The following is a 27,173-nucleotide window of genomic DNA, read 5'->3' on the forward strand; positions in this document are numbered from 1 at the left end:
AGAATTTCTCATCTGCCTTTCCTGCCTCTCTTTGCTATGCTGATACGATCAGAGTATAATTATAATAGTAGTCAAAACATTAAAATTTCCATGATCTTAAAATTTTTGGAGAAAATAAAGAAAAAATAGAAATACTGTTTTTCAATGCCAGTCTTTCACATTATTCCAAAATTTAAATGAAACTCATTAGATAAATATTCTGGCTAACTCCATTTGTAATTATAGCCAAAATATGTAAGAGTGAAGTTTCTTTGTCTGCCCTTTTCCCTACCATTGTCTAGTTGTAGGGCCTGTATCAAAGCATCAGTTTGCTTTAGAAAACATATATTTAACCACACAAATAACTACTTGGAATCACTAATTCTAGATACTGCTTAATGAGAAAATTGCTCTGCTTCCAGGTATAATAACAATGGCAGTCAAAGGGTAACGTGATGATGCTGATGAAGATGCTGATAGCAGCTATCTTCCATTAAGCACTTAATGTGTGTTGGACACCATTATAGTCTCTCCTCTGTCTCTCTGTCTCTGTCGCTCAGTCTTTCTCCCTGGAAGGCAAGGAGGCATCATAATTTCACTTATAAAAATGAGCAAACTGAAGCTGGTTAAATACCTTACCTAAGGGCACTTAGTAAAGAACAGAACCAACCTGGTTGTGACTCCCAAGTTTTCTGCTCCCTGTGCTACTACACTACTTTAATAAAGTAATGGAGGTGATTTTTTCAGCTACCTGCAAATGTCAGTCTTTTCCACTTGATTCTTATTAATATTTTAATGTTTCATATTGAAATTTAGGGTTTATGTGGCTTTCATGGCTGGCAACTTTGTATCTCCAAAACCTGCCAAAATATAAAAACTCAGCTGTTTTTCTTTTTTTTTTCCTTTTTAAAAGATCCTCAGCAGGTCTTAACTTAGTGAATGTCCGGTAACAAGGAAAGGGTTGCACAGAGTCTTTATATTTACAGTTTGCACTTTTGTTTTTCAGAATAATGCTGCTCCTCCTAACCACATAGCCATTGGATTTGGTGAACAAATTATTCCTACTTGCAGATGAGGGTCAAGGAGTTGGAAGTGCTTGTACTTTTAGGTATAAAATAACCAAAATAGTCATGCTTAAAACTTTTAGCTAGAATTAATAATAATTTAAAGGAAGCCCATGGTAGAATTCAGATTGTTGGATGTTTATATCACACTCATGAGTTGCAGAAGTAAAATTAGACTTCCTTATTAGAATAGTCTCCGCTACTTTTGTTTTTCAAATACCTAAACAGGGTAGATGCTCAATAAATGAAGACTGGTGTTGTTATTAATAAACCATCCAAACATGGAAACTTCTGGCAGATACCGATTGGCTTGAAGAAGTAAAAGGTTGTTATGAGCTCTGTCGTTCAGTGAGCTGCTTGAGATTTCATTATTTGAGCAATAAATTACGTATAAAATGGAGATGTTGATGAGTGACGAGGAGGAGGAGGAAGAGAGCAACAATGACAAACACCTAAAAACACTGTTTTGAGACACTTTACTTACAGCAAGTCATGTAATGCCTTCAATAGCCCTTCAATAGGTAGGTATATAGGTATATACTTATTTTACAGATAAGGATACTGAGGCTCAGGAGGCTAAGTTATTTTACAAGATGTTTAAGCTTGTAAATGAAGGAAGAAGACTCTGACTACAAAGTCCCTGCTCTTAATAGGATTTTGTAAGAATTAAAAAGAATTACATGTAAAGCACTTAAAAGTTAATACCACTTAAGCTCTCAATTGGTAATTGTTACTATTACTATTGCTTAGCTATTATTGTCGTTATAATATGCAGTTACATAAAGAGTTTTCATTGTGGGTTTAGAGGGAACTTTTTCTTTTAATTACAGATTTTAAAAAACTTCCAAATATTTAAAGATGTGATTTTGCATAAAATTGGTAATTCTTATTTTTAGCTAACTTTATTATTAAGTGTTGATGTGGTTTTTATATAATCCAGAGGATTTTACTTAGATTTCTAGAAAGAATATATATTGTTGATTTTAAAGATAAAAAGCCTCAGTGTAGAAGATAAGATTACACTGCGTAAAACACCAGTTAACAGGAAGCATAGAGTAAAAATAAAAGGTCAAAGATCAAGGCATCAAAAAAAAGCCAACTCCTTTATAATACTTGGTATTTCTACCATTTCTTTTATTCTGTTTATTGAATTGGAAGGCACTCATTCAGGAATTTCAGGTTTGTAGAGATTTAGGAAAAGTACTTGAAATTCTATTTCTATTTTTTATTTCCATCACAACCACTTTGTATAAAGGCAGGCATGTAAATATGCTGGAAAAAATTGTAGGTCCTCTTGAACTTTGAGAGAAACGTCCATTTTGGCAAAGGAGGAGGCACACATTTGGATAAATTTATACGTGCACCTCAAATGTGGGTGCTAGTTTGAACTGCCAAACTCCAGAATTTTCACATTTTTAGTATACCACGGTGGGTTAGAACAGCCCATTAGTATAAGGAGTATTTTCGAAACTGTTGACATTTGGCTACTGTGCTTTCATCCACTGTTCTCTCGTCTTGACAGAAACTTGGTTTAACTTGCAGGGAGAAAGTGAAAGACAGAGAAAGGTGTCTATATGAAATGCCCCGGAGAGAAGGCGAACTCCTATAAGGCAACATTTAGGCATTGAGGGTGACACTGTATTAACCTTTTTAATGGACGTATGTAATAAAGTGACATGTAAATGGAGCACAAGGGGAGATATGACACTATATCTGGAAAAGGATAAAACAGTTGGTTGAATACTGGGCTATTATAGCAGTTTGCAAACCTTGGATAAACTCAGTCAGCGGTTGTATAATTGGTTATTCAATCCCGACCCTTGTTCACAGCTCAGAGCCAGGAACACTGAGACCTGTTGCCAATTTGAGTGAATATAGTGACTGTACTCGGCCGGGGCCTAACATTGGAGCCAGGCCTTTTCCTGTGGGCTGGTTTCCACCATGTCTGGGACTGGCTCAGTGACAGTGGGTCTTTTGTTGTGAAAGGCTGGCTGGTACTCCCCTCCTTTGCAAAATGTCTAACAGCTACACAAATATAAGAAAATAGGAAAAGGGACTTACTGTAGCTTTTCTCTTAGTAAGTTAATGTGGAGTTATTACTTTTCCTTTCTTTTTCTTTTTTTTTTCTCCTTTTTGAGGAAAGTCTGAGTTAAGTAAATAAACTTAAAGAATGATATAAAAGCTTGCTTCTAGATAAGAATTGAACCTTGTAGTCCCTGATTGGAATATGATATGTATGGAGAAATTTATAGTAATTCGATTCACAAAAACGGGTTTCTGAATAAGATATTTTTACTTTCCTCCTTTCTCCTATGAATGTTCATGTACTGAGAAGATTGCTTTTACTGAGTATCTCCTCCATAACTGAAAGATAGAGCATGTTTATAAACCTGTTATGTATTTAACTTTATGAAACAAGCGCCCCACCTCCTCTGCCCCAACACACTGGAGCGAGGCCAACAGACTAACCACTTACTGTTTCTAGTCTAGCAAAATTTGAGAAATAAATCAGTGAAGATTTTGATTTGAGTGTGTGGTATAAAGAATGCCCAGTCTTCTTACAGTGCCCAATTCATAAAGGAATCTGTAACAAGCTTGTAGTATTTGCCAGTTAGGTGCAGCTTAGTGATAGGGTGACAGTTCGCAGCTGCAATCAATTATGCTTCCATTATTTCTGTTGTTTAAACATGCCTCGGAATACCAGTTCAGAGGATTTCACCAAATGCGTCTAAGTTTCAAAACAAAGTAAAGAGCATATTAAAAAAGAAAAAACCAAATACATTTTGAATCGAGAATTTTTTCCTGGGAGTATGTATAATCTCTTTACCACCACCACCCCCCCCCCCCGAATTTCGCCTCACGCACCCCAGCATTTAAAAAATCACACACACAACACACAGCGTTTGATTTAATGCAGGGTTGCAATTCAATCAAGAGACTGCTGAGGTCATATAATATAAATGGCTACAGTACTTCTTGGCTCAGTTATAGCCTTGATCATTCAGGGCTTTGTTTTTGTTAATTGAGTAGCCTCCTGCTGGGGAGAGCTCCTAAACATTTTGCACTATATGTCACGAAAAAGAATTTGGAGACTAGAAGGCAGTTGGTGGGGGGGGGGGGGGGGGGGGGGGGGGGCAAGGGAGGGGTGAGTTTCTGCAAGGGAGGAGGGAAAAGGAAAGAGGTGGTTCCGAAACCATGACAGGACAAAGGGAAAAAAGGCAAATTGTTTTTGAATAGAAAATTAATCATTGAAAAGGGACTGGCTATTGTGGGGCAAACATAAAAATAGAGGGAACATTTAACTTGAAATATATGAGAAAAAGCACTATAGAAACTCCAACAGAGGCCTTTAATGGAAAATACACCCGGCCATCTCATTATAAGTACATCCCTGGGAGCCAAGTGTTATGAGCATTAGTAAGAAGGTGGTGTTATAAAAAAAATTGATTATAATCAAGCTTAATGTATTTGAGGCTTAATAAAAGTATTGTATGGAGGTAGTGAGTATCATGGCATAATAGAGACCTCTTAGTATTGGATTGTTCATAAGTGTTGTATTTCATAATGTGGACCTGTGGAGGCCTTTACTTCCTGATGGGAAAATAGGAACTTGTATTGGTAAAGAGAAGATCACAAATTGTAGACCGGCCCCTATTAACCTCAGAAACTACAATTCAATGTATATCTTATCATCTTAATCTCCCAAATATTTTGCTAGTTTGTATTATAATACAATATTGTATATAACAAACAGATGTCTCCCCTAGGTCACTGTTTGTAATTTAGTAAATTGTAGGTGTCCAACTGGAGAGCCTAGAGCTGCTGTTGAAGAATGAATGCTTGAGATGCCTCATTAATTTAATGTACGTAAGAGGCTGGTGGGCTTAAAGGATTTGGTAGTAGCCCCATAGAGAACCACCTAAATGTAATTCAAATAGTGTGGAATAAACTTTTTCTTCCTATTTTTTTTTCCCCCTCCATGCTGTGAACCCTCCCTGATCATTATTTTTTAGGCACTTTACGTGTCACAACAAAAACAGAAAGGCTGAAATATGTATGAAAACAAGAGTTTCAATTAAACTCAAATCAAGTATTTTTTAAAGGTGTTAGTTTTTAGTTTTTATACAGCCTTGTTTGGCACAGAGCTCTGCACATGTTTTGAGATTTGGCTGTGCTGCTTTATAATTTCGAAGGTGCTACCCTGTAAGCTGAATAATTTGCTGAGAAGAAAAAAGAGAGATAAATAACCTGGGTTTCACATCTAGAATTATGGAATAAAATAATAAATTGATACCTACTGTATAATACGAAAACCTGTTAGATCATGTATCTGCTTTAATGTAATTTATAAATTTTGGAAATACTCTTGTAAAGAATTTAATCCCCTTATTAAACAAAGTAATTTCTCTCTTGTTCTTTGGTAGCTGCCATGGAAGAATGATTTTTTTCTTTTCTCTCTTTAGAAATGGAACACTTTCTTTCTTTTATTTTTAATTTCATTAATATATATTTTAAGTATATAATGCACATTTTAATATTCACCTTTGTCAAGTACTAAAGATCAACTTTGGTGATTACAAATTTATTGCAATGATTTACAAGTTGAGTTTACCAAATTTCTTGCAATGAATTATTTGCCTTTGGCAAATAAGATTATAGGCAGCTACCACACTTGGAATGATTTGGAATGCTTATAATTTAACTGAAGATCTCAACTCCTGTTATTAGAACATTCTAATTTGCAACAATGATTAAATATATGTTTCTAATTTACCATAATTATTTACAATGTTTTACCTGAATCTTCTTTCTAGAAGAATTTCGAGATTTTTCCAAATAGTTGAGGGCAGTGAAGCCTCTCTGAAGTATTCATCCCAGTGTTCACTTTGGGTGGGAGATCCGATGGCCTGCGACAGAGACCCTGTGGGGCTTAAACACACTCTGCCCCTTTTTGTGAGAACTGAGATAGTAAGTTTTTGGAGGTTTTCATATCCCTCAGGGAAATTTCTCTGAGGAGAATTCCCAGAGGTATAAACACTTTCGAATTTCTGACATGTGGAGCACAGACCTTTGTGGCTTTTGAAAAACCATTCCCAAGTTTATAAAAGCTTGCTCTCTGACCCACAGGTCAGAAAATTGGGTGGTCTGTCACTTTACTGGATTCATCCATCCTTTGGGGATGAAATACTGACCTATATCTTAATTTTTTAACTGCTAATATTTCACTGTATTTCATCAAAATCCCTAGGCTGCTTTAAATAAGCTTTTTTCCTATCTTTTTTTAACTTCATTCTTTTAAATCGGCGAATCATTAAGGAAGCATGGGGTACACGTCATAATCTGATGAACATCCCTTGAGCCCTTCCCACCCCTGCCACTTTTTCTCCTCGGATACATTTCTAATAAGATAAATGGGTTCAAATTATACGTAACATTATGTATTCCATTATACTAAATGTTTGTATATGTGAAAGAGAAAGCTATAGGTGGTAAGTATCTCTGTTTATGTGTCATTTATTACATATGTGGGAGTGAAGTGTTTCAGTGATTACTTCTGGAAAGCTACGCACAGGAGAAAGAGGGACTAGTCAGCAGACCTCTCTGTCTTGCCTACTATCCCTCTCTCCCTGGATATTTCATTATCCTTTCCAATGTTTATGTATCATGTTTTCCTCTCAGTTATTAGATCTGAGACATGATTCTATAGATGTTACTGACTGATGTTTTTAAGAATAAAGAAAGAATAAGCAGTCAAAATGCTGCTGTGCTGTAGAAATCCGTGTTAATTATATTCAAGGTATAGATTATTTTATTTCCTATTATTAACACTCTCTCTAGGATTAGTAATTTGTTGTCCTGCCATTTCTTTAAATGAATAATGAGAGTATTGTCCCATTCATCCTTCTCTGATTTACTAAATTACTTGTAACATTATTCCACCGTTTTGCTCTGAATCTAGCCCCCCAAGATCTCAACCGTTCAGAGAGCATGTCCTTGTCATTTGGCTGACATGTCAGGAGTTTCTCGTTTCTTCTTGCCACTTATATAAACATGTATACCTCTCATTTTGTATGTGTAATACATTACATTGAAGAATATGTATGTATTTCTAACGTGGTCACATGATTCATAATCACTTAAGATTTTTAACAAAATTTTTGTTCACAGTACTCCCATAATAATAACTTTTCATTCCCCTCTCCTTTTTTTTTGATGAATAAGATCATCCCTGAGCTGACATCTGTAGCCAGTCTTCCTCTTTTTTCGCTTGAGGAAGGTTGTCCTTGAGTTAACGTCTGTGCCTATCTTCCTCTACTTTGTATGTAGGATACCGTCACAGCGTTGCTTGATGAGTGGTGAGTAGATCCGCATCCGGGATCCAAACCCCTTATCCTGGGCTGCCCGAAGCGGGGCGCACAAACCCAACCACTACGCCACCAGGCTGGCCCCCATTTTTCCTTTTTTTAATAATAAAATTTATGTTAACTCCTGGTAGTTCATTATTGCATTTTTACTTTGAGGATTTTTTTTATTTGAAATGCTACATTTCATTGAGTTGTAAAATAGAGAAGTGTTGGAATATACTTGGATTTTTTCAGTTGATAGTGTTTAAATTATCACTCAAATGACACTGTGGCGTGAGTAAAATGCTTTTACCTTTCTAAGAAGAATTCAGTAAATTCTACTTCGTCTTATTCACTTGAAAAAAGTTTTCAATTCAGATTTTTGAAGATTTAATAGAATATTTGTATCCATATTTTTATATCCTGAATCAGTGTTTACTCATCAAAACATTACCTGAGGTCTTGGAAAAAGTGCAGATTCCTGGGACTCAACCAAGATGTGAAGAGCAGATTCTCCAGTGGTCCCAGAATTTTACATTTTAAGGGAGCTTCCCTGTGGCTGTGAACTCTGGATAGATAGGGTCCACTTCTGTTTTGCTCTTGTTAATATCCCCCATGCCTGAAAAAACATGTACTATATACATTTGTTGAATTAATCCACTCTGCTATTCTTATCCGTATATTTATCTTTTTTTTTTTTTTTGGAGGAAGATCAGTCCTGAGCTAACATCTGCTGCTAATCCTCCTCTTTTTGCTGAGGAAGACTGGCCCTGAGCTAACATCCATGCCCATCTTCCTCTACTTTATATGTGGGATGCCACCACAGCATGGTGTGCCAAACTGTGCCATGTCTGCCTGGGATCCGAACTGGCGAAACTCGGGCGACCGAAGCAGAAAGTGCACACTTAACCGCTGTGCCACTGGGCCGGCCCCCTGTATATTTATCTTTTAATTTAATTTTATATTGCTAGAGTGATTTAATTCATATTATTTTCTTAATTATGGACAAGATGATAAATTGGCCCCATTTTTAGAAGTTCTTGTCTAGTAGAATTTTTTATAGCAGTTTCAGTTGATGAACGGAAGACTATTTTACGCCTCTTTATGGCCATACTATACTAGTAACATTTAGAAAAAAATCTATCAGCACATTTATTTACTATTCATTAATATATTGTTTCCAGGAAGGCATTGTTCTCTTTACTTTTACTTCAAAAAATGAAACAATAGCAGAGCAACTCAGTGACACTTTAGCAATTTGAGCCAAAGATTTAGTGTCTGGTCACTGTTAGTCTATACATCTTCCCCAGGAGACGTTGAATTTCTTGAGAGCCCATGTCTTAGTGCCTATCGCAGAGCCACAGTAGATGATTGATAGATAAATGAATGAATACATGAATAGGGTATGAGACCTCCCGCTATTGTGTCTGCGTGCACACACACGTGTCTGAATTGTGCAAAATAAAATGGCGGTATCCAGATGTGACATATTTTGTTTTCTTTAAAGTAGTCTGATAGCTTTAATAGTAATTATGCCACTAAAAGCAAAAATAACAGTTTTGTACATTCATTCAATTCAGAAATTAAATGAATATACCAATAGATTGTATAAGCCCACCTTTGTACCCACTGCCTTTAACATTAAGATTGGTAAGTCTGCTTCTATAAGAAAAGTGAGGGGCTGGCCGCATATTTGAGTGGTTAAGCTCGCAAGCTCTGCTTCGGCGGCCCAGGGTTTCCCTGGTTTGAATCCTGGGCACAGACACAGCACCACTGATCAAGCCATGCTGAGGCGGCATCCCACATGCCACAACTAGAAGGATCCACAACTAAAATATATAACTATGTACTGGGGGGCTTTGGGAGAAAAAGAAAAAGTAAAAAAAAAAATCTAAAAAAAAAGAAAAATGAAAACCCAGCTATGCTTTTCTCTTTTTTCCAGTTATGCAGACATTTTTGTTTCCTTCCCTTTTATCTTCTTTCACTTGTTCCTTCTTAAATGAAAATGCTTCTTAAAGAGAACTCTTACAGGTTGATTATTTTACTGTTCTGCATTTTTGAGAGTCACAGCATATCATAGCTAACACATAACTGTAGCTTACATCGTTGGTTAGATCGTGTGTGAGCCTGTGAACATTAAATGCCATTTTGTGAATAAAACTATTGTCTTTTCTCATCTAAAATTACTCTAAAAATGACATGATCCAAACTCCACGAAAGGTTATGAGAGACCAAATATAACAAGTTGTTAAGGCAGATGGACTACTTTGGTTGAGAAGCTATGTGCAAATTTAGATATATGATTTTAAGCAAATCAGAAGATATTATTTCTTAATTTTAAGATCTGATACTAAGTATTAGAACAGAAAAATATAATTTGAATTGTAAGTAGCTTCTCAGCTCGACGCTTCAACTACCTGTGTATCACAATCTCTGATTTCTCATATGAATCATGTCAGTTTTATTGTTCATATCTTTTCAGGCATCTGGCAAGCTGAGATTGCGATTTGTTGTCACATATGTTGTGATAGAGAAGATTCAGGATGTGTAGTGCTTTAGCATCAGGCTGTATGCGCTTTAGTTCTCACTTCCAGTGGTAAAACATTCTGTCATGTTTTTAAAGTATTGGAATTCTTATTCTAATGTCTGTTAAGTGGTTTTCTATTTCTATGCTCTTTGTATTTCCTTTATCATCTCTGCCACCCACTTTCACAATTTTAAACAACAACAACAAAATCATTCCACGAATATGATCATTAATTTTTGTTTTCAGAATGGTCTAGATATGTAATTAAATGGATGGTTATGTGAATACACTCTTTTATAGTAGGATAATTGCTTCATTTATAATTCGAACACATATTTAGGTAATTCTTTTCTTAACTATATCAATAGGCATATGTAATTTGCTTGGAACTATGCATTCTCATCTTACTAAGCTGTGATATGTTTAAGCTATCTTAAACTTTTCCTGTTTGTTTATAAATTTGTCTTGTGCAATTAAGACTTTGTTTGTTTTAAATATGCCTGATTCTCATATACCTTTTGCTAGAACTGAGTTCTTAGAATTTGTCTTCTATTTTTCTTTCTTGCCCTATCGCTCATATACACAGTTGAGAAAATACTATTTCAAATAACGTATGTGAAAAATAACAGATTTATTACAATTGGTCTCTGAGAAAGTTGGGTTTTTGATGGATGAAATAGTAAAAATAGGAAAATCTTTTATGAGAAATATTGTAACTTTTGTAAATTGACTACTGTTGATACATGAGGAACATCTTCCTCCGAATTTTCTTTCTATCAAATTGCTTTGGCTTTTCTCTTCTGCACCTCTTGCCTTTGGAAACCCTTTGCTTCCTCCTACTCTCCACTTTCACCCCTCTCATTGTAACCCATGACTGGAACTTAATTCACATTTCCCCACACACACTTTGCTGACATCATAAATTATTTGGATACAAATGGACAATATTCATTAGCTGTGCACTTTACTGAAAGAGCCTTACACAGGAGTGCTGCACTCTCCCATTTTTATTAAAAGTTAAAATGCTTCTGCTGTCACGGGGGTTGGGGTGAGTTAGCTATGATAGAGGACAGGGCTACTGTGCTAATAAATAAAAATAATAACTATTACCGCTGGTTGAGTGACCCTGGAAAAAGAGCACTACAAAGCTATTTGTTGTTCCTTTCACTTGTCAACAGCACTGGCTTAAAAGCTTTAACCATTGTTGAGGACCTAAGAGAACCTTTGGAAAGTTAGACAACTATCAGAAAAAAGCAAAAAATCAGGCAAAGATTAGTTGAGTATTTTTGTATGTCTCTGTTGTTTGGGGACAATTCATTCATTAACCTAATGGAAGTGTCAACTGTCCTTGTCCCTCATACTACTACACTTCTCTCTATGTCTTTATTGACATGAACCAACTGGAAAATTCATGGGAATGAGAGATAACCAATGAAACTAAGCATTGTGGGTCATTATCATAAAAATGTGTAGAAAGAGAACTATTACCCTGTGATGATTTCGATTTCTGGGTAGTTGAAGTCAAAGTGAAGCATGTGTATGTGTATTTCACTAGCTTTTTGAAACCGTCCTCTTGGATTGCTGTAGACTATGTTATAGTTGTATTGTTAGTCAATTTTTAAGTGTTATTGTGTGCCCAGCACTGTTTTAAGCACTTTCCATAAATTATCTCAATTAATTCTTGTGACAATCTTTTGAGATAAGTGCAGTTAATAACCTTTTACAGATGAGTAAATTGAGGCATTGAGAGGTTAAATTACTTGCCAAAGGTCAGAAAACTAGTAAGTGATAGAGTCAGCTTGTATGACATGAAATTATTACATTTTTATAGTTAGTAGTAAAACGTAAGAGAGACTTGTACGTAAGGGATAACTCTGGAATTACTTTTCGAAATGCTGCCCTCAAGTTACTTATGTTATTTTTACTGCGATCTAGTATTTGAAACAAGAACAAAACAAAGTGTTGTAGTCAATGCAAGAAAGTGCACTTACTTTCCAAGTGATGGAGTGGAGAAGACTATGAGAATTTCACAAGTCTATCTTTTAATGGAAGTTTTTGTGTAGGAAATATAAAACCATCTTGTGAGAAGTAAACCTAAGGTTATTCACATATAGCAATTATATCATATTGATTCTAGCATATTTAATCATGTGATGAAAAAATATTCTTCTAAAATGTGCTGTAAGATAGGGTACAATTGAACAGGTGTGTTAATAGTTTCAGCTTGTGCAATGAGAAATTTAAGCCTGTGAGTTATGATTTAGATATTGCAGTATTCTAAAAACTGAATGTGCATTAAAAATTTCCACACATGAGTCAGTAGGCCGAAGATTTTTTTTTAGTTTAAACAAGAGCTTATTAACTTTCAATTGGAAACAAATGAGTATTTTGGCACTACTAAAAGTAAAGTATTTCTAGAGCTTAATTCACTTCAGGATAATTACATATAAAAATGAGGATTTTTGAAATCCTGATGCTTTGGAATTTCAGATGTGTTTCTATTGTGTGTTGTGCTATATGTTGTTTTTTTTAGCATTTCCTAGAAGAACTTGACATTTCCTATGGCACACTAGCTGTAGTGCTTGCCTAATGGGACTGTTACAAGGCCTTCTGGTCTACAGTGCACAAATAGCTTTCCAGATATGTAAAAGTTTTTACATTTCTTCCATTGCATTGTTTAATGTTTGCACTAAAATGTTGTTTAGACATGCAGCTGTTGTCAACATGAATTGAACTCTTATTGATACGTGATTTCCAGATTTAGCCCAATCTTCTCTTCAGAAATAATCTTCTTAGTAGTAATTGAACAATTAAATAGCAACCTACTGAATTGTAGTTAGCTTTTTGAAGAAAAATATATTTAGCCAAGTACACTAACTTGCATTTTTTCTTCAGTTGTGTGGGGGCCATCAAGTGAGAAGAATATTGAGTTAACAGTACCTAATTCTAACATATTAGCCACCCAGATCACCTGTCATATAATCATCTTCTAAAACTGGATAAGGTGAATAAAACTGGACTAACATTTCATTTTTGAAAAGTGTGACCCTCTGTTAAAAGAACTTGTTGTCGTGTGTGGTATATTGAAAAGAATACCGAACTAGGAGTTAGGCTTCATGTCCTGCCTTTATTTTTACTTAGATTTGTGATCTTAGGCAAGTGGTAACCTTAATTTATAATTTTCAGTCTGTAAAATGAAGAGTTTGGTCTAGACCAGTAATTACCCAAGTTGTATTAAGCAAAACATTCACCTCCCAACACTAATTTCCTTGGTCAGATATTTAAATAATACTATATAATCCATAACTCACTTAAGATTGACAGTCTGTTAGCACATAAAAAGCTCTAAATCTTGTAGAAAAGAAATGTAAATTTGTTAATGTTAATTAGATTTACATGACAATTGAAAGCTATTTTGTTTATTGTAGTTTTAAGTAACCAAACAACTTATATTCCATTTATGTCCAATATATGTTTTAGTAAATCACTTTTAGGAAATGCTTATCTAAATGATGTCTAAAGATCCTTCCAGGTTAAATAATCTGATTCTGTGACATGAATAATGGACATATGCTTTTACTTCTTCATTTGAAGGAGTATTGGTATGTTTTGAGGTTTAGCCATATTGTTGTTCCTTCCAAAAGACATCTCCCATCCCTGAAGGTGCACCCTATCACCTATCAGGAATAACACAGCGTAGTTTGAGCTACAAAATTAAAGTATAAACAGTGGTAGATTTGGTATGACCTAACTCCTGGGACTTTGTTTAAAAAGTCAAATATTATACATACATATTTTTTTGCTTGTTCGATTTTTCAATGAGCTCTGCCACTGCAGCTCAAGGGAGATTAAGGGAAAAAAACCTACATAAACACAAAGCAAAAACCTGAGCTTGTGTGTAAAGCTACTGCACTGGAGCGAATGTGGTTTAATTCTTGGCACTGGCAGCTTGTTGGAGAATTACAATATGTTGGCATGAGTCTCCAGGTCTCATTGTTCCAGATGAGGGAGTCAGTCTTAAGAGTGTTTGGCACTGAAGGGAAAAAGGAGTGAGAGTTATAGGGAATGAACAGGCCCTAAAGAGGCAGGATGCTGTTGTGACAATGGCTGGCACAGTTGGGGGGGCCATTCACTGGTGGGGATTGCCATAGGCATTGATGTGAAGAAGCATATGTGAGCAAAAGAGGCAAGGGTGAGAAGGGAAAAGCAAGCAAACACATCAAAAGGCTCCTGATGGTAGAAAGAGACAAAAGTAATCCAGTTAGAGTCATCTTAATATTAATGGGTTGACTGATAAGGATATCTTTCATTTTTAATTTATCTTACGGTTTATTTCTTAATATTTGTTTTATTTTCTCTTTTAAAATATGTACATATTTTCCTTTCCTTTAAAGAGATAGATCCTTGAATTAAGAGGCCCTGGTTTTGTAGTCCATCTGTTCTACTTTCTGGCTAGATGACTCTGGGCAAACCATCTTTCTGAGCCTTAGTTTTTGTATCTGCAAAATGGATATAATAAAAATATATACCATTGACAAAATTGTTTTCTCTGACAGCATTCTGTAAACTGAAATGCTCTGCAAAGAGTGATAACTACTGTTGTCTCTCACACTTATTTTTGTATAGGGAGCCCTAGCTTTTATTATGATGGTAATCGTGATACTCCAATGCTTGCCAGAAGTAAATCTCAGGAGAATCTTTAAAAGTGTTTAATATAAAACTATGACACATCTTAACATGAAAATAATAGATAATCCAGAATTTTAACATTTGGAAATAACTATGTTCACAAACATACCATACTCACAGTATAAAATATAATTTTACATGTGTTGTTTTTTTAAATCACATTTTAGAAAATGGAATATTTAATAGATAACTACTATCTCTTTTACTTCATAGGCACTGAAGCAGCACTTACATAGTTGTGTCAAATTTCACTTGAATCATATTCACACATTAATGAACAGGTGTGTTATAAATATTGGGATTTTTCCATTTGGTCTTTTTCAGTTCTAATCATTTATATTCTATAGGATCTGTACCATTTTTCAGAGAAATTCAGTCATTGATCCATGTCCATCCATTGTGCTCATTATCATGAGATCATTTCTTGCCACTTCTTCATGAAGTCAAACAAATTAAAAGAGTGGCAGTTGTTAGAATACTGGATGTAGATTTGCTTCAACTCTTTGTTTTACGGTAATTCAGATAGAGAGGTGAAGTGGGTGAAATGATCTGCTTTTGGTCCCAGTGAACTAGCCAGTGTCAAAGTCACGGTAAGAATCCAGATTGTTTGATTTATGGCCCAATAGTCCTTCCTCTATAGGAAAACATTTTCATTTCTTTGTATATATCTGTTATATGGTCATAGATTTTCCTTAAATTGTGCAGCATTCTAAACTGCAAAGTCATATAGTGGGACTACATCTTGAACATAATGAGAACGTAAGAAATCTTGGCTTTTAATCCCATCATGCTGCTCATAGGAACGTGTCACCCTGGGAAATGCAATTTATCTTTTCAAGTTTTTACTTCATCCATCCAATGGAATTAATAACAGTAGTTTTTCCTGCTATCCAGGACTGTTTTGTAGATAAAATGAAGTAATACGTGTGTACTAGAAAGAGCAAAGACTTTAGGATCCAGTGGGTTGAACTTAGCTTCATATTGGGCAAGTCATGATATTTCCCTAAGCTTTGGTTTCTTAAATGGTAAAACAGATGTACCAATATCTAATTCAAAAGATTATTATGTGAAGCTTGAGATAATACATGGAAAGGACCTGGTAAACTGCTTAGCGCTCAGCCCTCAAAATAGTAGCTGTCATTATCATGTCGTCGTCGACAGGAGATAGGAATTTGTAGGAAAAAAATAAACTTAGTTCAAGACTCCCCTCTGCCCAGTATGTTACGTGAGTCCTTTTGTTCTTTTTGCTTTTCTTTTTTTTTAACTTCTAAGATGGATGTAATAACAATTTGAGTCTTCAGGTATTTGCTATGATTAAATGAGAAAATGCAAGTAAAAGCGTCTACTGTAGTTCCTGGCACATAGGCTGCTCAAGAAATGTTTACTGAATCTGAATTTAAAGTATATACCTCATCCAAATTGCAAATATAAGTGTCTTTCTTCATTCACGGATGTGACAACCCCAAGTTAGATATGTTTCTGATTTTACATCTTCCAAATTACTTGGTCCTGAAGAAGTTATTCATTTTTCTGTGGTATATGTTAAAAGTCAGGTACTTGAAAAAAGTGGCTTTGTATACGAGCCTCATGTCTTTACGCAAGTTAATAAAGAGGCCAGGAATGTTCTGCAGGTTTCAGAAATCTAGCGGCTGTTTCTTTAACTCTGCAACTTAGACAGAAGACTTCTGTTTCTTTATGAGCACACTACAGTGAATATTTTGTCTAGCTGCAGGGGAAAAGCTTTGTCATGGACTTTGCAGACAATAGCCTTAAAAGTAAAATGGTCTGCTTTTGGTGCCGGGAGGTTCAGGGGCCCATTGTTAGCACACAATGGATTTCTCTTGCTGCATTCCTGCTTTGCAAAGGTTTGTTAGCTTTTACTGACTGACAGTACTCTATTGCAAACACCATATTGGCTGTGCCTGTTTACATGCTACTCAAGAATTTTTGTAGAGTGCTGGAAAAAAGAAACAGTGGTGTTTGTTTGACCTACTCTGATAAGGTTTAAAAAATGATTTCGCTCACGAAGTGTTTACTGGGAGTGTAGAATCGTTGGAAATTCTTGCAGAAGTATTTTAAAGTCACTTTTAAAGCCTCAATGAACAGAAATATTGATTACTTTAAGAAGAGATTTGATCCATTTTATTACTCATAGAATTATGATTGTCATTTTCAAAACAATATTAGATAAGAAATAGGGAGAATAAGAAATTTCACTTTCTTTTACTTTAAGAGAAAGTAAAAGCAAATTCTTTAGGATCTTTTTTCCTTTTTCCTTAAATGTGAAAAATGGAGAGAGATATTTTGTTACAAAGCAAACAAAGTATATCTCGCACATTCCATAGTGAATGTGTACACGGTAGTTAAGGTATGTATGTGTATATCTACACACACACGCATACATTATATATATATACATATATATGTATGCATATACTTTGCACCGTATGTATGGACTATGTATAACAGTAATCATTCACAGCTTTTCACCATTTTATTTTCCACAAGATTTTGACATCTGAGAAAGAAGCGTTCCATGTTGTCACAGTTTTTCCAAAGAAAATTTCACCTCCAGTTAGTTAAAACCTCACACAGGCTTTGTGACTCAGATAGCTGATAGCCGTAATGTGGGGGCCTGAGAGAAGTAGATAGCATTAGCCAAAGATGACGATGAAGACGCCTTAAAATGCATTTTACTGTGGGGAAAATTAACCAGTTTCTAATAATCTTATGGTCTCTAGGCCAGACGGTCCCTTTGATAACTTAACGTGTAGTCCCTTTATGCTCCTAGTAGGGGGTAAACAAATGTCTGAACAAACACAAATACACATAAACACCACTGTGGAGAATGGCGGTGCGTGTCTTCGATCTAGATAATAAGTGTGGGTATTGTTATTTAGATGGAGCATACTGGGACACTTATCTTTTAGTACACTCCATTTTCTAACTGAATGCAGTGCTAATCGTGGGATTGAAAGCCATTGTAATTGTGTACCCATCTAAATGCTGACAAGAATATACAATTACATTGTTTGGAACTGAGTTTAATGTTTGGGAGTTTTATTAGCATTTATATTTACTTATACATTAAAATTCAGCACAAAAGAAGAGGTCAAAAACCATGCGATGTATCGAAACAAATATCAGACTAAAGCATAACCTTGCTCTCTAAAATATGTGCGTCCTGTTCCAGTACAGGGCATTTTAAAAGAGTGTGATACAAATCTGAAATAAACAAATAATAGGTTTCCATTATAGGCATTACTCACTTCTCTAGATTTTGCAATCTTTATAAAGCTTCTTTTATACCAACTTTTCTTTTTTTTAACGTTCGCGGTACTGGCAAATCTTTCCACAGTGTGCTTACCACCACACGATGTTAAACACATATTATAAAGTGGATGTAATTGTAAACACACAGAGGGATATAATTACATGTAGCAGATTTAAGAGCTAATTCTTTGCCTTTTTTTTTACTCTGCATTTTATCAACATAATTATTTTTTGACTGCAGACTAACACCCTGAAATTGACAAGCATCCATTATAGCAAGAATTTGTTCACCAAATTGAAAAACAATGAACTGCAGGTTTATATGTACCCATTGTCATAAAGAATTAGTACAGCTTTGTTCCGCAAGAGGAAAAACCTAATGATTTTGAAACAGCAGGTGACAAAACACATTCTTTTTTTCCTCCCCTGTTATCAGTTTGTTGATGAAGTCATTATGAACTGGGGCCGGATCGAGATGGCCTTATTTTTAGCAGATAGACTTTTAATGAGCTCCATTGTAAAGATAGTCATGTTGATTTGCTTACATTTTTTTTCTTTACTTAGAAACCCCCAGTATTGAAAAGCTACTCTCAAAGGACTGGAAAGACAAGCTTCTTGCAATGGGATCAGGGAACTTTGGTGAAATAAAAGGTAATATGTTTGCAATTATTTTGATCCAATATATACCAAAATGAAGTTGCTATTTAGGAATATTAACAGTGATAAAATACTTCTGCCCTCCCCCCCTTCTGCCTCATGCATTCTCTGTCTTTGGTGTTTCTTCTTTCTAGCTTGAAAGTGGATGTATCAGGGTTCTTATTTCTCTCTTTGTGCCTTATAGGGTAAATGGTATGTTGTTTTAACAGAATAACCCCACTATATCTTTAACAGGCTTTGCTTTTTATCATTTTTTAAAATTGAAATGATTTTCTCTGTAAGTAGGTATTTTATCTACAGCAGGGTTATAAACTGCATATTATGACAGGCACAGCCCTGTGGCCAAGTGGTTAAAGTTCTGCACAATCCACTTTTGTGGCCCAGGTTTGCTGGTTCGGCTCCCAGGCGAGGACCTACACCACTCATCAGCCATGCTGTGGAGGTGTCCCACGTAAAAAAAAATAGAGGAGGATTGGTGCACATGTTAGCTCAGGGCTAATCTTCCTCAAGCCAAAAAACGAGGAGGATTGGCAAGAGAAGTTAGCTCAAGGTAAAGCTTCCTCAGGGGAAAAAAAAACCAAACTTGCATGTTATGAGATGATTTTATGCATTTTGCATATTAAGAATGTGAATGTACATAATCTACATTTAAAACCAGAAATGGTGAATGAGGAAAACTTAGTAAAAGGTTGTTTTGTACTAATGAGGGCAACATTTTTGGTTTGGTTTTATTTGAGTAAGAAATTTCACATAAATAAGAAAAAAATTCTATTATGGACTTCAGATGATACTGAGTATTTATATCTTAATAAACTTTTAGTAATAACAAGAGGAAAAGATTTAATTTATCATATAAAAATAGAATCAAATGATCCTTTCAATTAATTTGAGTGTGTTTTCTCAGAGCATAGTGGGCAATCTGGTTTTCTATTTGTTGCCAATAGGACACTTTTGATTCTGAGTTCCAAAGGATTAATTTTGAGAAAAAATACTTATTCATCCACATTAAAATGTTTAGTTATATATTGCTTTGTATATTTTTGATAGAGGCTGAATATATATTTAAAATATCACCAGATTTATATTAATATACCTGTATTAATATATGTGTAAATAACTTTTTTGCATATGTGTGTATGCACATGTGTTCTCCCAATGAGAGAGGCAATTTCTCTTAAGGCCCTACTACATCAGAGTATCCTGGAGAAAGGCAAAGCATAGATCAGTCTTCTCAAATGTTTGGCCTACATGACACTAACATCTCAGTGTTTGGAAACTTCTAGAAAATGTTTAACTGAATATTTTACTTTCCATCCATGTATTTTGAGTTTGCATATATTCAGTCTATGATTAGGTGTGGGTAGGTGGTGAGAGAATAAATGGGATCTAATCAACAAAGTCAGTAACCAAAATCTATAATGGAATCAAATTCAAATAAATAATAATTAATATGCTTTAAAGAGCTTGAAGACAGAGTTTAAAGAGAACAGAGAAGTTTCTTTTTCTGAGGCAGGAGATCCTTTGTATTATTTTGTTGGATTTTAACCCATTTGCACCTGAGGTATGGGATATATTCTCCAAGGTCCTTTATTCTCTTCTGACCTAGGTAATCACTGAGAGAGTAGAGCAGAGCAGACTGCCTGTTCCAAGCCTTGTGATCTCATTCCATTGGAGGACAAACATTTTTCCCTCCCTCATTTTCCTCACAAGTCAGACTTAAAAGCAGCGACAGCAGTGATGATAAGCTCAGAGAAAAGAAGCTCAGCTGTCCTTTCAGGCTTGCCTGTGGGGTTAGTTCAGGAAGCTGCAGTACAGTCACAAAAGAAGTTTCTGTCTTTAATTTTGAGTTTTTTAAGCTTCACATTCAGAGCATAAGTTTGGTTATTGTCCTCTGGTTCTGTTTAAAAGCTGTTTTCTGAAGTATTTTAAAAGCAACTGCAGATCTTTCTTCTGTTGGGGGCATGGTTATTAGGTGCTCGGATCAGGTTTGGCAGAAAACTGGGAAAATAGCGCCGGATTACTTTTTCTGCTGACTGCCCGTGACAGTTGCAATTACTAGCCATTGTTCATAGGTGGCCAGAAAGTGGAGAGGAGACAATAGCGTGTTGCCCTCTGGGGGTAAATGAATTTGACTTAATGGTTCTTGGGGGGTCAGACACTATGATTACATAGTGACCAGGAATGTGGTTTGCATGCCACCTCAGGAGTTAGACAAGAACAATGGCTTTGCTGTTTGGCAGCTATTTTTTTATGCGGCAAATAAAGGTGTTAGTCTCATGTATGTATACATTGTTTTTGGTCATAGGGAAGGATAAGTGGGAGTGTTTTTTTTAAATCTGAAAATATGAACTTATTCAATTATTAGATGATTTGTTAATGATAATTTAGAATAATCTATTTGAATAGAACCTGTGCATATGTTAGGATGTGTACAATCTTTACAGTATTCACTGAATCTTGTGGATTAAAACTTTTTGCCTCCATTACGCTGGTCAGTTTCCATTTAACTTTTAATTAGTTCCAGGAAACATGTGAGTGAAGAATGAATGCGTGTGTGTGTGTGTGTGCGTGCACACACTTATTGAATATCTAAGACTATAGCTAAGTGAGGACAGGGCTCAGTTCCTAATTGCTGGCTTCAAGTTGCTATGAGTGAATTACTTTCAAGGCATTTGGACAAAGATTAAACTTACAGTTTGGCAAAGTTCAAAAAGTGTTTCTTACTATTACTATTTAAAAAGTAAAAATGGTAAACATTTAAAAATAGGAGAAATAAATAGCATTTGGTCTGGGTAGTTTAGCTATCAATAAATAGTTGTCATACTCACTTAAAGTCAATCTCATTTTTCAAGAAACAATGTGAGTTAGTAAAGGTCACCCACTTCTAAGAGCATAAAATTATTTTCCATGTTAGATTATTTTGCCTGTTAGAATTTATACCATTTTATGGTCTGGTGCTTTGGAAATGTGAGGTAATTAGGTTTTAAAATTACATTAGAAATAATCCTCTAAAAGAAATGCACAAAAAGGACACTAGATCCTCTTTTGCAGAATGAAACAGTTAGACTAAAAAGCTGTGCCAATAGCAAACAGTCAAGATATGTTATAAACTGATTACCTGCCCGAGAAATTATTTATCTCTTCTTCTCTAATCAGCCATATAGTGTAATTAGCTAGTTTGCAGAGTTTTTTTGTCTTTATCTATAGCAGAAGCACTGAGTAACGGTTGTGTGAAAGGTGAAGAAATACCTTTTATAGCCTCATAGTTATTGAAAAGGGGAAAAAACAGGGCCTGCCCTCCAGTTGGCAGCCAACAGTGTCACACATTGTTTCAGCTAGCGTGAAATTCCATTACACTGAAGGTCATTGCCTTGGCACTTCACCTGAGGACAGTATCTGGGGATCCATGGAGGCTTTGAGTAATCTAAACAAATCATTTGGTTTTCAATAAAGTCATTGCAAAATTTGTATTTTACTGACTTAAATTTATTTGTAGAATTATAACAAAAATATCCTCATGTAGAATTCTCTCAAATATTTCCATCTTGGTGAGGTTCTAAAAGCAGGGCATTGTTTAATAAGAGATTTTTCTGGTTAGGTCACTCAGAACAGCCTAGATCAGTTTCTGCACCTGCCTTGCTTGAAGAATTCTTTGGAGCCTGGTTCCTTTCCCGTTAGTATCCCTGACCCTTCTCACTCTGCTCAGAATGCATTCATTTAGGCCAGCAAAGTATTGTATCTGGTATTAAGAAAAATGCCAGCTGCAGTTGGTACAATAAAAAACTGGCTCTTTTTGAAAGCTGTAATTTTGTTCTTTCTAGAAGATGGGACATAAAGGCAAATACCAAACAGCTCTAGAATGCCAATCATGGATTCAAGGAAATAATCCATTCAGCAAATACTATGGCCTTTCAGAACTCATGAATTAAAGACATGCTACGTAGATTCAACGTGTGGATGAAAGTAGACCCTCTCCTAGGTGACACGAAATTTTGAGATAAGAGAGATATGTAGATTCAGTATGTGGCCTGAAAGAGAGAATTCTGTTTAAATAACAGACCATTTGAAAACAAGCAGACTTGGAATAAGAGTCAGGTCCCAGGTAATAAATCTAGTAAGGGATCCTCGGAATTTTGTTAAGTTTAAAACATGGAAACTAAAATCTCAGCATTTAGATATGTAAAGATTTGTATCACTTTGAAAGCTGTTTTAAACTCTTTCTTTTAAAATCCAGTAACTATCTAAGAATCGCGTGGTTTGCTAATAGTAATCTTGTGACTACTTCATTTGTACATTAACCTAAAAAATATACATCTGCACGTTTTTACAAAGGGGTTGGAAATGTTGATTGTTTTCTGAGAGAACTCTTGGATCTGGAATTTGTTCGGTACGAGAGTTAGCCATAAGGAAGGTACATAACATATAATCATTTACTTATAAATAAATATTTAATGTTTTTAATCTACTAAACTTGTTTTATAGTTCCTCGCAGTCACTTATGAGTAATGTTTTCAGTTTTTTGTAAAAGCTACCTTGTAAGAACGATTATTGGTGCACAGAATTTACATTTAAAAAATAAGTTTGGCAATGTCTTTAAAAGTAAAAAGTGGCCTTACCTTTTCTGCAAATCAGTGACTTGCTCTGTCTCGGAATGCCAGAGTCTTTATGCCAGTGTATAAACACGGCAAGTGATGGGAAGAGAAAATCAAACACTGGATCTCATTAATTTGTATATTGATCATCCAGTTCACCAAGTAAGAAGTTTTACATACCTTTTAAAGCAGGTTCTTGATAATGCAGCTTTTAAACAGATAGTTACATATTTAATCAGGGTTTTTTATTTGAAAACAAAAATATGCGCTCTTCAACATTTTTCTCATTTAAAAATACATTCCTTCACTTAACAAGTATTCATTTGTGCAAGGGATGTGAAGATTCCAGAACTAAAATAATTATAAAAACATTTTTTTTCTTATAGATATGGACTCCAAAGCTTACACTGTCTGGATCATTGGATAATAGAATTAACCTGAAACCTTTTCTCTTTTAAATTAAAATTCTTGTACTAGGGAAGCATAGTGTAGTCAAAAAGATTTGGTGTCATGTTGCCCTGATTTTTCCAAGCTCTTGTGGAAATCAGGTTACCTCTTTTGGTTTATTTCCTCATCTGCTCATTTAAAAGCAGTTGCAGTTTACTATTTATTACATGACCATTTGTGTCAAGAACTTTGTAAACATTCTTACAAAACATTGTTACTAAGTGATTTTATTCCTATTTTACGTAGGAAGAAATTGAGACTCAGAGAGAGACAGACAATTATCCGAAACCACATACTTGAGTTGTGATAGAGTTAAGACGTGAACCTAATTCTGCCTGTCTTCAAAGCGTGTGCTCTTTATATGATGCTTGGTAGTCTGTCTTCGGTAAAGTTGGAATGGATGATCTCTAAAATCCTTTAAAACTTCCAAACACTTCCAAACCCTCCACGGCTGGACGAAGAGCCCCTCTGAGATGCACCCTTTACATTCTCTGCTTAGATCTTTCCCTAGCACACACACAGTGTTTTGTATTGTTAGCCTGCTACATATTTACCTTTCCCTTGCAGACCACCTCACTCACTGTTGGCTCCAAGTTTGTAACCCAGTACATAGTTGATGAATGAATGACAAATAAAAAATGCCGTGTTTTGAGATAACTGTTATTGACTACATTTCAGTCTGTAAATGCAGCAAATTTAATGATATTTTTAAAAAACTGCTTTTTGCCTTTTAAATACAATATCCAAGTAAGTAGATGGAATAATCTTGGAAAAAGGTTTTAAAATTATAATCTCCATTAAATGGTAAACATTTGTAATAAGAATTGTATTAAGAATTGTATAGAACCATACTTTTTAAAGGTAACAGGAACAATCCTTCCTTTCACTACAGTAATGATAATGCACATATCTTGTTCATAACGTCCCAGAGACAAGGCATCCAGCCTTGAGATAACAATGGTAAAGACCATAGCCACTTGTCAAATGTTCAGTTTCACGCTAGTGGTAGTCGCCCTTAAGAATGAAAGCTTTCTATAGTAGAAACATTTAAGTCCAAGGTAAAGATCACCTTTTAATATATTGAAGCGAAAAGAAAAACACGGTTCTTTCAAAATAAATTATGGAAATCAAGAAGAAGAATATTTATAGTATTAGCAATGTACAATAGAATATCAATTAATTTATACTGTCATGTAATAAATGATAGTATGCCTTATATAATTTTAACTGATTGCAACTTATAAAGGTATCTGTATTGCAGTAAAGGATATGTAGCTAAATTTTATCAAAGTTTGATTAAATCTGTTCTTAATGAAAGAAAAAACAGTTCACAGATGTTTGTAAGTTGGATGACTTAACAAACGCTCCTTTGAGGAACTGGAACAATATCATTCATACCTCTTTATGAGGGGCTCTGCCTTTTCTCTCTTGTTAAGACAGCTGTTGAAAGAAGCTTTAGTTGTAAATTTAGAAAGACTTGTTAGTTTTTATTCATTATGTTTTCAGTTGTTGAACAAGTACTGCTGTCTGTCTTGCCATGTGCTATGTTCTGCAGATAGAATGGTAGCGAATATAAAATTTCTGCCCCTCTGGAGCTTACGGTCTAGTAAAGGCTCTTTCATTAGGCAGAATTTTTAAAGACAACGCTACAACGTTAGGTCCTTCAAGTGGAATACCAGTTGAAAGCCACATTTCCATTAAAAAAAAGTAAAACAAAGTCCTATCCAAATTAGAACACGAATAATAGTCTAAAAACACCAACAATAAAAGAAAAAAAATCCTGGCAAAGATTGACTGTTGCTTTGAAACAAAGAAGTAAATGTATAGTAATTTTTCTGAGGGAAGAAATATAATCTCTAGTTTGCTTTTAGCCTCAAAATTCTAGGACTTTTCCTTTCTTGAGTGATTCTTCCTTCCTTATACCTTTCCTTATTTGGATAATAACTCCCAATAATTTACTTTGATTTTGATTATTTAATTTCAAGCCATGTATCTATTTCTTTTGAGTGTAATAAAACATTATTGGGAAATGGCAGCTTCTATAGATTTTTTTCTTGTTATTTCAAATGTATTTGAGACCACCCTTAATTTAATTAATCGTGATGGGGGTTATCCTTGTGCATAGAATTGTATGTTATCAGTCAATCAAGGACTTTTCTCTATTCTTACAAAGTTTGTTTATTTTATTCATTTAACGAGTGGTTATTGGGTGTCTACTATGTGCTGGGCATTACTCTATAGATGCTGGTGATCCAGTATTGAACAAAACAAGCTAGTATTCTGCTGTCATGAAGCTTATTCTCTACTGGGATTTTCAATATATAAATTACTATGTCAATAACAATACAGCATATGGTGCTAATTACTATGAACAGGGTAAAAATTGAATGATGTCGTAGAAAGTGAGATGATGGCTGCTATGATTTTGCTGTTCAGAGAAAGCACTCTGAGGAGTTGGCATTTAAGTTACTCCAGTCTGAATGTATCTGAGTTGGTTGGTTATTTATTTATTATCTCTTCCATTTAAATGTAAGCTCTGAAGCAGACAGTCTTGTCTAGCTTGTAGACTGTAGTATCCCCAACACCTAGACTAATGTGAGGCACATAGGAGGAACTCTGTGGGTATATGCTGAATGAATGAAAGAAGAAAGCTGGTCATTTGAAGTGGTTCTCTACCATAGGAAATCTGGCAATGTCTGGAGACATTTTTGAGTGATATAACTTGGCAAGGAGTGCTACCAGCATCTACATGGCACAGCTCCTCAGAAAAAGAATTGTCTGCCCCCAAATGTCAACAGTGCCAAGATTGAGAAACACTGATGTAGGGTAAAAGTTTTCCAGAGGTGAATATTTGGATTGCCAAGACTTTAAGCTAGGAGCAAGTTTGCATATTGGTATTAGAGGAACTCAAAGAAGGCCACGTGACTGAAGCATTTTGGCAAAAGAGAAAGTAGGAGGAGAAGCAGCAGCAGCAAGGGCCTGGTCATTCAGGGCTTTGTAAGGGTAGGGGGTTTGGATTTTACTCTATGTGCAATATAAAGCTATGGAATGGTTTTATACAGGCATGTGACATGATCTGATAGACCTTTCTAAATGGATCACCCTGAACTTCTGTTTGGAGAATGGGTATTTGTAGGAAAAGAGGTGGAAACAGGTAGAATGGTTAGAAACTATTGTAGCAGTCAAATCAAGAGATGGTAGTAGCCTGGATTAAGAGGTATTAGTGGAAACAAAAATACATGGACTAATTTATAATGTGTCCTAGAGTTGATAGGATTCCCAAAGAATTGGATATGGAAGATCAGGTAGACAAAAGAATCTAAGCAATGTGTGCATGGTGATATCTCTTACTGAGATGGGGATCACTGAAGCTGGTTCCCTTCCTTCATGACTTCTGTCACATTACATTAAGGAATGTTCTGACCTACACATCTTCTGTGGAACCTACAAAACTATAAGAATCACTCAAATGATAACCATGCCTGTAGTTATTAGACAGTAGGAAGAACTGAAAGATAGACTATTTCTGTCTTTTACTTAAGTAATCCTTCAGTCTAAGGGGATCGAAGCAGGAATAGCATAGAGTAAAACATACAAGAGT

General features: G+C 35.2%; 1 protein-coding gene across 12 annotated transcripts in view; it reads left to right on the top strand.

Moving 5' to 3' along the window:
• The window catches only part of SOX5 (SRY-box transcription factor 5), a 952,037-nt gene that overhangs the window by 722,903 nt on the left and 201,961 nt on the right, over positions 1-27,173 (top strand). For all 12 annotated transcript variants that reach the window (XM_046641348.1, XM_046641339.1, XM_046641321.1 and 9 more), the window contains one exon: positions 18,441-18,527. In XM_046641348.1, coding sequence (XP_046497304.1) covers positions 18,441-18,527 — 87 coding nt within the window. The remainder of the gene's footprint in view (positions 1-18,440; positions 18,528-27,173) is intronic.

Source organism: Equus quagga, chromosome 1 (genome assembly GCF_021613505.1).
Source record: "Equus quagga isolate Etosha38 chromosome 1, UCLA_HA_Equagga_1.0, whole genome shotgun sequence".
In the NCBI taxonomy this organism is placed as follows: domain Eukaryota; kingdom Metazoa; phylum Chordata; class Mammalia; order Perissodactyla; family Equidae; genus Equus; species Equus quagga.